Raw genomic sequence first — 13,588 nt, 5'->3', positions numbered from 1 at the left:
GTTCTCTTCCATCCCCTTTTATAGCTTTGGCACCAGGCAGGAATCTTTTGTCTCTCTGGGTCCCCACCCCTCCTTTTAAATGGAAAAGCACCAGGTTTAAGATGGATTCCAGTACCAGGTGACATTAGGGTGACCAGATTACCACTATAAAATATCGGGACGGGGGCGGAGCCAAAAAGAGGGCGGAGCCAAAGGGGCGGAGCCAAAAGGGGGGGGGACAGAGCAAAAAAAAAGGTTTTAAGGGGCCTGGGGCATTAGCAGGCCCCGCACGCTGCCCTCCCCGAGTCCCCACGGAGCCTCCTGCCCCCTGGCCCGCCACGGGCATATGCAGGGTGCAGTGGGTCTGGGCGGGGGCAGCGCGGAACGGGCAGGAGCCGGGGGGTGCGGCAGGGGCCGAATCCCCGCTGCTGCCAGGGAGCCCCGAGCCTCTCCCTCCCGCTCGCGGCTGTGGCTCCTTCCCAGTGGGACACGCCTCCCGCTGCCCTGGCCACATGCGGCACGTGTCCCCCGCGCCTAGTCTCCCTCCCGCCAGGAAGGAGCAGCTGGACGCGCGCCGCATGTGAGTGGGGCAGGCCGGGGGGCGCGTCCCGCCGGGAAGGAGCCGCAGCCGCGAGCGGGACGGAGAGGCGCGGGGTTCCCCGGCAGCAGCAGGGATTCGGCCCAGGCCTCCGCGCCGCCCACCTGGCCCCTGCCCGCTCTGCACTGCCCCCCGACCGGACCCACCGCGCTGCCCCGCGGGCTGCAGGGCTGGAGCAGCCTTCAGGCTGCGCTCCCGGCCCCGGGTGCAGCAGCCCGGGTAGAAGCCCTCTGGCGTGGCGGGGGGGCTCACAGCTGAGCCCCCCTGTCTCCCTCCCTTGCCCGCCCCCCTTTGCCCGCCCGGTGTCCGGGTGCTGGAGCTGACTCACCAGCTCCAGGATCCAGGCACCGCCGCCGCCACCCCTTCCCTCCAGGCTTGCACCGCCATGCTGCAAGCCTGGGAGGGAGGAGGAATGTTGGGGAAGAGGCGGGGCCAGGGCGGGGATTTGGGGAGGGAGCCAATGGGGGAAGGAGGGGGCGGAGCCGGGGCGGGGGGGGCCCGAGCGCCGGAGCGGAAGGGAAAATTTCTTCTTTGTCCAGTGTCCCGACCAAACATTGGTCGGGACGCGGGACAAAGAAGCAAATATCGGGACAGTCCCGATAAAATCGGGACGTCTGGTCACCCTAGGTGACATGGTCACATGTCCTGTGAGACCCCTATTCTCCATTCTTCCAAGGCTGACTGGCAGGTACGGGAAGTAAACAGTAAGTAAACAGATCCATTTACAGGTGATTGATTCTGAAGCACCCTTAATGGCTTCCACTTGACATGTTTACATCAGTAATACAAGTTTATATCTTATTCTCCTAACTCCAGACATAGAAACAATACATGCAAACAAATGGGATGAACACACTCAGTAGATCATAATCTTTGTAATGATACCTTACAAGAGACCTTTTACATAAAGCATATGGAGTGCAACATCACAGCAAAATTGGAGACTTTTTTTTAAAAAAAGTGCTTTATTTGATCTGCCAAAACTCTAGCTCTCCTAAATTCATTTGTTGACAGGAAAATGGTACATTTAGAATGATAAGAACATTCTCTCACCACACTATAATTATTGTTTACTGAATATAACAAATGTTTAGACTGAGTGGCTTGATTATTCCTCATTACAACTATACAACATTATACATCCTCCTCCTTGAAAATACATATCTTCTCAAAAAGAAGAACAGGAGTACTTGTGGCACCTTAGAGACTAACAAATTTATTATAGCATAAGCTTTCGTGGACTACAGCCCACTTCTTCGGATGCATATAGAATGGAACATATATTGAGGAGATATATATACACACATACAGAGAGCATAAACAGGTGGGAGTTGTCTTACCAACTCTGAGAGGCCAATTAATTAAGAGAAAAAAAACTTTTGAAGTGATAATCAAGCTAGCCGAGTACAGACAGTTTGATAATAAGTGTGAGAGTACTTACAAGGGGAGATAGAGTCAATGTTTGTAATGGCTCAGCCATTCCCAGTCCTTATTCAAACCGGAGTTGATTGTGTCTAGTTTGCATATCAATTCTAGCTCACCAGTCTCTCTTTGGAGTCTGTTTTTGAAGTTTTTCTGTTGTAATATAGCCACCCGCAGGTCTGTCACTGAATGACCAGACAGGTTAAAGTGTTCTCCCACTGGTTTTTGAGTATTTTGATTCCTGATGTCAGATTTGTGTCCATTAATTCTTTTGCGTAGAGACTGTCCGGTTTGGCCAATGTACATGGCAGAGGGGCATTGCTGGCACATGATGGCATATATCACATTGGTAGATGTGCAGGTGAACGAGCCCCTGATGGTATGGCTGATGTGATTAGGTCCTATGATGATGTCACTTGAATAGATATGTGGACAGAGTTGGCATCGGGGTTTGTTACAAGGATAGGTTCCTGGGTTAGTGGTTTTGTTCAGTGATGTGTGGTTGCTGGTGAGTATTTGCTTTAGGTTGGGGGGTTGTCTGTAAGCGAGGACAGGTCTGTCTCCCAAGATCTGTGAGAGTAAAGGATCATCTTTCAGGATGATGCGCATCATCAGAGATCTACAACCTATCTACAACCTCTAACCTCAGTGGTTAGAGCACTCATCAGGGATGTGGGAGAATCAGGTTCAATTCCCCACTCATGGGGAGAAAGAATTTGAAGTGGGATCTCCCACCTCTTGCAGAGTGTTCTAATCACTGGGCTACAGGATATTCTGATGTAGGATACCCTCAATCTCTCCTATTGAAGCTGTTCCACTTTGGATAAATACTTAATGTGTCATTAGGCCAGTGAGAGAGACAGAGATACAGAGGGAGGGACAGTATGAGAATGACTCTGGTAAGGGCACCTTACTAACAGGTGAGAGACCAAAGGCCCAGGGCCCCTGCGCCAATGACTCTTTGTCAATCCAGGGTCAAAGGCAAGAGAGAATCATAGAAATGTAGGGATGGAAGGGACCGCAAAAGGTCACCAAATTCAGCTGTCCGTGCAGAGGCAGGATCAAGTAAAACTAGACCATCCTGGATAGGGATTTGTCGAACCTGTTCTTAAAAATCTCCAATGATGGAGATTCCACAACCTCCCCTGGAAGCCTGTTCTTCCTTCTTTATAGTTAGGAAGTTTTTCCTAATACCTAACCTAAATCTCCCTTGCTGCAGATTAATCACATTACTTCTTGTCCTACCTTTAGTGCACATTGAGAACAATTGATCACAGTCCTCTTCATAACAGCCCTTAACATATATTACTCCTGGGGGAATTCTGCATCACTGCGTGTGCGCAGAATTCATGTCCCCTACAGATTTCTTTCTTTACCCGCAGAAAAATGACTTCTGATGGGGAAGCAAAGGGAAGCTGCAAGAGCAGTCATGTGCCCACTCCCTGGCAGAGCAGACTGGTCAGTTTGGGTACCAAGAACAGCAGGTAGACACGTAAATCACCGCCTGGCAGGGGGGAGGAATTGGTAGTCGTGTGTGAGAGAGACACTCTGTCCCTCTTGTTCGATATTGCAGCATGCTTGGTGTGGAGGGGAAGGGCTTTGGGGTATTTCTGAAGACGTGGGGCAGGCTTTGTTCCCTCAGGCAGAGGAGAATGTAGCAGCCTCTCTGCTTAATGCATTGTTCCCACTGTTCTTAGTGAATTGCCCCAGGAGTATAAAACAGATGTAAAAATTTTAAAGCTCCTTTACATTGCTAGAGTGCTGTAAAGGAGCCTTATTGTAAAGGTCAGTATGGCTTTATACATGCTTATGGTGCTTTAATGATTAGAACTGGTCTAAATTTTTGGACTGAAAAAATTTCCTATCAAAATGTGCTCCATGAACTGATTGCAACTGAACTTTTTGGAGATGGTCAGTAGCCAGTATAAATTGTGAGTTTGAGTCCCCAGCCCTCACTTGGTCTTCAGTTGCCTGTGATGTAACAATGAGCATATGGCTGCATATATTTGTTGACTAATAACTAGAAGTAAAGGGTCAATACTAGCTATATTACTATTAGACAGAGGGGGGTTGGTGATTTCCTCCAATGCTCCCCACTCCCATTCTCCATCCATTGTATTGTAGTTTAAATAAATTGCCTAAATAATTGAAACTAGCCGGATTATATAGCATTAGCTTGACAAAAAAAAATGCAGAATTTTAAAATGTGTGCAGAATTTTAATTGTTTTGGCGTAGAATTTGGCGCAGAGTAATATATGATGATTATTATCAGGTCCATCCTCAGTCTTTTCTCAAGACTAAACAAGTTTTAAACTTTTCCTCATAGGTCAAGTTTTCTAAACCTTTTATCTATTTTGTTGCTGTCCTCTGGACTCTCTCCAAATTGCCCACATCTTTCTTAAAATGTGGTGCCCAGAACTGGACACAGTACTCTAGCTGAGGCCCCACCAGTGCTGAGTAGATTGAGACAAAAACCCCACATCTTACATAATGCATCCTGTTAATGCACCCCAGAATGACATTTTTCACAACAGTATCACATCCTAACTGACGTACTTTGCACTTCTTTTTATTGAATTTCACCGTGTTGATTTCAGAACAATTCTCCAATTTGTCAAGGTTGTTTTGAATTCTAATCCTGTCCTCCACAGTGCTTGCAACCCCTCCCAGTTTGGTGTCATCTGCAAATTTTACAAGCATACTCTCCATTTCATTATTCAAGTCATTAATGAAAATATTGACTAGTACCGGATCCAGGATTGACTCCTGTGGGATCCTACTAAATACAGTCTCACCGTTTGACAGAGAACCATTGATAACTACTCTTTAAATACAGCCTTTCAACCAGTTTTGCACCCACCTTATAGTATTTTTGTCAAAACCATATTTCCCTAGTTTGCTCACTGAAGATTGTGAGGTGCTCATATACATCAGTGAGTATGGGGGCCACAGGATAGAACTTGCTAATGTGTATGAAAACTACAAATTGCCTTGTCTTACCAAGGGTTTTACCTCACATTAGCTAAAACATGGTTAGAACACACCTTCTTCCTAGTGAAGGTGCACCCTTCAATGGGTGTGTGGAGCTGCATCAGAGGGGTATCTCAGGTGTCAGATACCCCTCAGAGGTAGTTACTATCATTTCCATGGAGAAACCGAGGCAGTGTAGTTAAAGAAAACAGAGCATTTCAACTTCCAGTCAAAACTAGAGGTGATTTAAAGAATGATGAAAATGGTGATAATTCCATTTTCTTCACGAAAAATATAGTCAACATTTTGAAAATTTGAAAAATATTGACTAGCTCTGGGCAGGACAATGGGGAAAAGAATAGCCTGGAATTATAGAAATAATCCTTACCCTTCACTGATTTCTTCATTGTTCACATGACTTGATATTTCTGCTATCACACCCTAAATGGTGTGTTTTTAGAACCCTCCACTCTACAATGCAGGGCAGCCCCCGTGAGTCATGTGTCATCCAGCAGCAGCCCCACCCACCGCTGTGCTCCAGAGCTATCTGGCTGGCCCCCAACTACTCAGTGACTGCAATTGAGGGGATGAGGAAAAGCAGAAGGTCTTCTCAAGACAGGCACTGCACAATACTTAATTTGTCCCAGGCCTCTGGCTTAGCAGTTCATAGCCCTGGCACTTCTGGCTTGCTGCATCAGTTATGAAAGTAAAACAATTGCTTGAGGCCCAGCACCTTTCATTACAAATTAAGCACTGGCACTGCCTGTTCTTCATGTGATCTTTAGTGAGACAATACAGAACTTTACTCTTGCTGTTGGGCTGAGTTAATGTTTGGGTCACTTCAAAGGCTGAGTCAGATAATGAGATAATGTGACATCCTCTGCAGTGAAAGAACTTCAGCAACTGCTACTTTAGAGATGGAAGTTGAGGGTAGTTCTCATCATTGAATAATGTTGCCTAGGTTTGTATGACCTTGTGGTCTATTATGCATATCAAACAGTGAATGCACCCTATGAAACAGTCCTTCCTTCTTTCATTAAAAGACAATGGGAAGCTTAACTTTTATAAACGAGATCATTTTCTTCTAAACATTACAGTCGTTTCATATCTAAAGGGAGCTTAATCCTCTGTAATTTAGATTAATTTCATTGTGCTTTACCAGGTTAGGGTTAAAACTCCAAGATTTGCAATTGATTACAAAAAAAAAAAAAAAAGCAGCCCGTTATTAAGTCCTAACTGAGTAATTTGCAGCTTATTTCACCCTAGCTAATTAAAATGTAATCAGTATTGTTTGGCAATGTGCATTCTGTCAGCAGTTTTACTTCGGAAAAGAAATCATGCCAAGAAAAAACAAAAAAAGCCTTTCACTAGGAATTGGCTTGATTTAAACTGGCGCCTTAGCCACTGAAGCTCTAAAACAAATAAGTTACAACCGACTGACAGTGCAATAAAAAATACTAAGCCCACTCCAAGATAAAGAACTGTTTTTCATGTTTTTCCTGCTTTCGAGACATTTTCTGAGCCGAAGACATTTTCATAGCAAGCACTTTGCTGTTTCAAAATCCCGGACACCTTCAGGCAAAACCTTGGGACTGCACATGCTCTTTGCCACACAAGCGAATATGCAGGTTCAAATACTTTCCCCCTTGCCCTTTCTTTCTCATATGGACAGTCATTTTAGTACCCCAAACTCTCCACCCCCATTAAGAGGGGCTATTTTGCATTCCCAGGCTTTTTATTCTTAAATTCAGCTACAGATACTACTAGAAAGCTCCTGTTGCAATCGAAACATCAAAACATTTGGGTTTTATTTTCCAACTGAATTTAAAATATTTATCTGTGATCCGGTTTTTAAAAAGCCCAACATTTCATGTGAACTCCTTTGCTCTGGATAAACAAAGCGGCTTTATGCAACTATTTCCCTAGCAGTTTTTGTTTCAGTGCACTCTAAAAGCACAAAGAGTAGAGAAACACAACCACTTCCCTCTCACCTTTTTTCCCCATCTGAATTTTGGGACATATCTCTACAGTGCTAATGAGTCCTTCTGTTCAAATAGGTGGGAGGCCAGTTTATTAAGGGGAGATAGGGCTGTTGTTATGTGCAATTTAAAGTGTTATCACCATTTCCTTCTGGTCGATGCAGTTCAGTCTTTTCATCACCGCGGAACAGGTGGGGAGGTCGGAACGGGAGAGGTAGTCTAGAGGGAAGGTGTGGACATAACGAGTTGGATACACGAGTTCCTAAGAAGATCTCGTCCGCGATGTTCTATATGCTTTTTGACCCACCAATTTAGGTGTGGTTCATTTTACTCCAGACAGGTCTCGACCTCATGCACCTCGACCTATATCCCAATGTCGTGTCCCATTCCTCCCCCATCATCAGCATCAGCATCATTTTCTTCACCACCACGTAGACATTTGTCCTGCATAGCCCGTCGCATAGTTTGTAGTTCTAGTATAATCACCAACTCCCTCCGCTTTTATTCTGGCAGATCGGAACAGATGCTACAAACTCTTGGTCATCGCCGTTAAGAAAGCATCCTCTTATGTTCAAGTAGAACATAATAGAAATCCAACTACAATGCTACAATGAACCGTAATAAACACTTGCTTCTTAACAGCAGAGCAACCAAAACTCAGATCATCTGCCCCTCAGACTTTCTTCAGCATTTAATCCCCCCCCCCCCACACACACACACACATACACACCCGCAAGGCCCTAGTGTCTTGTCCTATTTAATTTTCACACCGCTCTTAAATCTCCTAAAAACCAGAGACGTGCGCGGCCAGGGAACCATGCCAGAACATCGCCTGCTGCCCGGGCACGAATTCAGGAGCCCTCGGAGGCTCTGGGCTGCAAGTCCTGTGTTGTCAAAGTAACTATCAGAGACAGAAGTGCAAAGCAAACTGGGCACCTGTGAGAGGGAAGAGAGCCGCCCTGTCTGCATAAGTCACCGACCTTCCCCTGGCACAAACTGCCCGCTTCAGTGAAAGAACCCTGCCAGCAACCGCTGCACAAACAACCCCGGCTCCAGCAGGGCGAGGACATTTACAAATGCAATTAATAGTCAACGGGAGCATTTAGCTAAACACTCAGCAAGCACAGCGATCTGCCCCGTCAAGACCCGGTGCCAGGATCAAAGTCTTGTTTGCACAGCTTAAGGACGGGTCCGAAATATCGCTCATTCTAGTTCTGGTCGCCCTGGGTGTTCCTTGTGTTGGCGTTAAGGGTTTCCACCTGCCCAACCTCTGGGGCGATCGCAGGGACGTGGTGGGGGGAAATGTACATCCTGCGATATAAGCAGCCCCTTTTGGAAACTCCCGCCCGAGAAGTTTGCAAAGAGGCGATGAAGTCCAAGCCGTCCCATATACACTCACTCGCACCCCATCCCGCCCCCCACAGCACCCCGCCCTGAACGTGCACTCTCCAGACCTGGGCAACACTGCCCAGCAGCGTCACCGTGCCGAGGGCTTGCACGCGTGGAGAGCGCGTGGCGAGGGGCAAGGTGCGGGTGCGGGGTCTCTCTTTCCCTATTGCGCTGGTACCATACCTGGAAATGCTTGAAGAAGGCAGATATGCGAGTGATCTGCAGGCTCAGGCACCTGGAGGTGCATCTGGCTCTGTAGACACTGACCGTGGAGAAAGACTCGTCCTGCTTGCGAGCAGCACCAACCCCGGCAGCTGCAGCCAGGCAGCCCCAGGAAGCCGTAATCCAAAGGAAAAGGGTCAGAGACACGGCGGGATCCTTTAGCACCATCGCCGTGCGGTGGGTGGGTGCTGAGGAGAGGAAGGGGGTGCCGCAGAGAGCAAGAGACGTCCGGATAAGCTCCCGTGCACCGATCTGGTGCTGGACTGGACTGGGGGGGAAACCTCAGCGCTGCAGAAACTAAACAAGAAAGTTCAATCATTCAACTCTCTTCACCCCCCCCCCTTCCCCTCCGACCTCCCCTCCCCAGCACACACCCCTCCCCTTACTCCCAGGAGGGGGTGGGGTGAGGGTGACAGCAGGCTGTGCCATTGGCTGCAAGAAATGGGAGTGACAGCAGAGCCGGGCTGCCTGACCGCAGGCAGGGTACAGAGAATGCGGGGGAGCTGGTGAACTTCTCCGAGGTCCCCTGGACACATACTGTATACACCCTGGGCTGCTGCAACACATTGGAACACAGACCCTGCACAGTAACCTTCTCTCTCTTCCCCCCACCCCATTTACATGACTAGCACTCAGCCCTGCCTACACGGACCCTCAGCTGTTCCTACATAGACACCGCAAACACAGACACCCCTAGAGCACATGCAAACAGACTCAGGCATTCCTAAACACACACACACGGCTTGACGATGCCAGGTGCCCTGTTAGCTCCCACGGACATCGCAGGGAATTGAAGGCACGTAGCAACCTGCCGGATCTGGCCTTTAAACAGGTACACCTACGTGTCCTCGGATACAAACATGCCTAATGCACCTAGGCAAACACAACCACAGACATCCACAGCCCGACTAAGGCATATAGACCTAAATGGACACACCCAGTATGCACACAGACGCACACATCTTGCATACCCTGGGGTTTGTTGATTTTTCACTGTCAAAACTCACATTTACTTTGTTCTATTGTTAATAGTATTGCTGTGTCCATATGCCTTATTTTTACTTACGAACTCAGATATATTCATTCATAAATGTAAATGAATTTGAGAAATTCAGCTAATGGACAATTCCTCTAAGTCTTCTCTTTGTTAAGGTCTAAAAAAGTGTAGTGAAATTGAAGCTTGGGGTTTATGGAAGACTGGGAGTTTTCCCATAGTAAAATCAGTGCTAACCATTTGTTCCAGGCTGGAGCATGCATAAAATCTCAGCCCATAAAATCTCATCCTAGTGTGTTATTTAAAAATTAATTTTTATACGTCATTAGTCCAGTGCCTTTAGGTAACAACTACAAAATTAAAATGATTAACATCTTGCACTTTTTAAAATTAAATAGCTAAAATACACATACAACAACTATTCTCTCTGGGTGTTTTTTGTTTAGTTTGTGTATTGACAGTGCATGCACACAGTACAAAGCACATGCATTACATTATGCATTAATTTTAAAATACTGTATGTAAACTCCAATTGCTGCAATAAATCATATGAATAGAAGGAGCAAATGTATTCTTTCCTAACTGTAGTCTGTGGATTAAATCTCCCAAACTAGGTGATTGCAAGCTTGTATCACTTGACAGAGCTGAGATTTGGGGCCGTTACAGGAGGTGTAAATATGTCTACTGTCAAAATAATGTATAGATTATGTCAATGATCTACAGGCTGTTGGAGTCTCTTTTGCTGAATATATTTTAAAATGCAGCTAAATACACATTGGAAAAATCTCCTTCAATCAAATCAATATATAACAAGGGCTGTGAATGACCTCACTTATACTAGCTTTACACCAGTGTAACACTGCTCTCCTCACCCCTAGATTGACAACAGTGTAATGTAAGCAAAAACCCCCAAGGAGGTTATTCTCCCCTGAACACGTGAGGGCAACTTATGTCCACAGCAGGCAATACACAAGTATATCAAGGGAGACTCAAACCCTAAAGACTGTTGTTAAGCCTATGAACCAAGGACATTGTTAAGCCTAAAGCAAGGACATTCATATCTAATGCTATATGCTGAGTGTGATGTAAGAAATTGAATAGAAGAAAAAAAGAGCCTGGACTAGGTGTGACAATCCACAGGAATTTGGTAACATTAGACACGAGTTTCAGTCAGTCACTTGCAATATGTAGCTATAATAGGGATGGAGGAAAGTCTTCACTTTTAATTTCTTTTTCTGGTTTGAAGTACTTCTGGATCAAATTCTGCCCTTGGGTCACTGGCAGAAATCTGGGGTAACTCGATAGAAGTCCATGGGCCAGATTCACCCTGTGGGTGGCTGGGAAATAGCAATTACAAATTTCATCCTGCTGTGCCTGAGGGAGCTGCTGTGGCAGAGGGGGACCGGTCTGATGGCAGTGCTGCCACAACCTACCAAAAGGGGTTCTGCAAGGGAGGGAAATTTTAAAAACAAATCAGTGCAGTGTGCCATAGGGGTATATCTACACGGCAATAAAAAATCCTGTGGCACTAAGTCTCTATGCCAGGGTCAATTGATTCAGTCTCCCTGGTCTCTGGCTGTGGGGTTAAAAATTAAAATGTAGGCTTTCGGGCTCGGGTAGCAGCCCAGGCTCTGGGACCCTCCACCCTCACAAAGTCCCAGATCTCAGGATCCAGCTGGAGCCCAAACTTCTACACAGCAATTTTTCAAGCTGACAGCCCGAGACTGAGTCAGCTGACCTGGGCCAAGCACAGGTTTTTTATCCCCATATAGATGTAACCTGCGACCCACCCTCCTCGCCAGGTTTCAGAGACTGAGCTCCAGCCGGAGCCCAGATGTCTACAATGCAATTGTTAGCCCAGCAGCCCAAGGCTCGCAAGCCCAACTCAGCTGACCCAGGACCGCCATGGCAGTGTAGATATACCCTAGAAGTCCTGAAATGGAGGATACTTTGGAGATGCACTAAGTAAGCTCTGGAGCTGTCCCAACTACCTCTCCAGAAGACTCCACACACTTTGCAAGCTATGATGGCCAGCCCTGATCCCCTCAGCTGAGTGAAGGCTGTTGGTGGCTTGTAAACTGTGCCCCACTTCTAGTAGACTTCCTATCACTGGAGGCCAACAGCCTGGGATCTACTAGCAACAGTTGGTGGAATCCACTGAATCAACATGCACGGTGGAATCTGGCCCAATCTGGCATCCCAATAGTAATAAAAAAATCATCCCCATTATAGAAATCATGGCTGCAAAAGTCTGGAGCTACAGCCTTACTAGTCAGAGGTGGCCTAGGTCTGCCTATCCAATTCAGGAAATGTCTGTTTCTGACCCATTTAGTCTGTTTTAGGCTTGACTAAGAATTCTGCAATTCCTCCGTGACACCCCAAGTCTAGAAGGGAACAGGCAATTGACAAAACCCATTACTCTTGACTGATTAATTATGTTTACAAGCATACCAAATGCTTTCAACTTTTGCCATAATTTTATTAAATAATAATGCCTGTCTGAAAAAATCTGCAGCCATCTTTAATAATCGTATTTGGTGCTCAAATACAACAGGTATGGAGGACAGACAGATTTATTCCCAGTGTTAGTGGTATTGTACTACTAACCCAATCAATGTTGCATATTAAAACTAAAATAACTACATTAAAGTCCATGAATCCTGCTGTTTTTTTGGTTTTATGAAGATTGGTAGCAAAAGGCACAGAATCCTTAATCGTTAAAAAGTTTGTGAATACAGTTTATTCAGTTGCTTGTGTTGGAAAGGTCACAGTTACAGAGATCATCAGGGTAGTCTCTGAATTCCTTTTAAGTGAGGCTGAGTTGGTTAGCACACAAAAGAATGGCTGTTCAATGCCACTAAAACCAAATTCGCACAGAACATGTTTCCCTTACAAGGAGATTAAGAAACTAAAGAAACTCAGGCTCTGTAATTCAAATACTTGGTAAACAAAGTTGGCAGTCAAAAACCTGTAAGGACTAAATATATACCTGATCGTTACAGAGAGATTACATACACATACATGTAAATATATGAATGTGTGTGTCTGTGTGTTATAGGGAGGAAGTTTACTAAGTTTCTTCATGGAACATGAGATTTGGAAACTTTTGAAGTAAAGAAGAGATTGTTTTAATTTATTAAACACACACAGCTTTCAGTCATCCCATGGAATAAAATTAGTAATTCGTTAAAACAAACAAGATTTTCCTTTTGGGTGAATTTTTCTGTTGACTACTGCTAACCACTGTTAAATTTCTGCTTTTAAAAATCCTTTTTCTTGTGAATTGTGTAACTTTGATACAGTACACCTCTTTTCCTTTTCCACAAGCTAAAATATATTGATCTGTTTTTTGTTTGTTTCTTTTGATTATTTTATTCTCAGAATTGTTGGGTTTCTTTCCCCCCAATAAACTAAAAAAAGTCATCACTCAACATTAAAAACTCAAGCAAAAAATAATCCTTAAAAACATAAAGCATTGACCTCATGCTACTATAAAAACACAATTAGTCCTTCTTCAGTGTTGTGCTGTGACATTTATGGCTGGCAATGTAAACACTAGCTCTCCTGAAGACCAGCTTCGTGAATGTCAGGGCTGTTTTTTTAACAGGAGACAGCGCCACATACTGGTTATGTGAAGTGAGATCTGCAAGTGACTAATAAAAAGTTATATTGTACAGAATTAATCTGATTTTATGAGTCGCTTTTCATCAATTTTAAATAAACCTGAATGCCTCTTAAGTAATTATGTCTTACTATCTAGTAATACCGACATTAAATACCATGCCCAGTTGGGCAAATAAAGATGATATTGTTTACTTTAACAGTATTTGCTGTTTAAATATGGAGTACCAGTATTCACTGATTTATTATATTAAAGGCCCTGTTCCTGCAGTCTTTACTCAGGCAAAATTCCCATCAGCTTCAATGATGTTACAAACAGAATAATATGATTTAAGGTCAGATAAACAAAACACACTATAGAAGTTCTTAAAAACAGCTCATTTACAACCATATTTCCCATTTAATAAAAACAG

At 45.0% G+C, this 13,588-nt stretch overlaps 1 protein-coding gene across 2 annotated transcripts in view; it reads right to left on the bottom strand.

The window, feature by feature from the left end:
• ANOS1 (anosmin 1) overlaps positions 1-8,879 on the bottom strand; it is a 182,228-nt gene extending 173,349 nt beyond the window's left edge. For both annotated transcript variants that reach the window (XM_034757339.1, XM_034757345.1), the window contains exon 1: positions 8,522-8,879. In XM_034757339.1, the coding sequence (XP_034613230.1) occupies positions 8,522-8,728 (207 nt within the window). In that variant the 5' untranslated portion in view covers positions 8,729-8,879. The remainder of the gene's footprint in view (positions 1-8,521) is intronic.
• Between the last annotated feature and the right edge of the window lie 4,709 nt (positions 8,880-13,588).

Source organism: Trachemys scripta, chromosome 1, assembly GCF_013100865.1.
Source record: "Trachemys scripta elegans isolate TJP31775 chromosome 1, CAS_Tse_1.0, whole genome shotgun sequence".
Taxonomy (NCBI): domain Eukaryota; kingdom Metazoa; phylum Chordata; order Testudines; family Emydidae; genus Trachemys; species Trachemys scripta.
The sequence above is the reverse complement of the archived record's forward strand: the minus strand, read 5'-3'. Positions and strand labels throughout refer to the sequence as shown.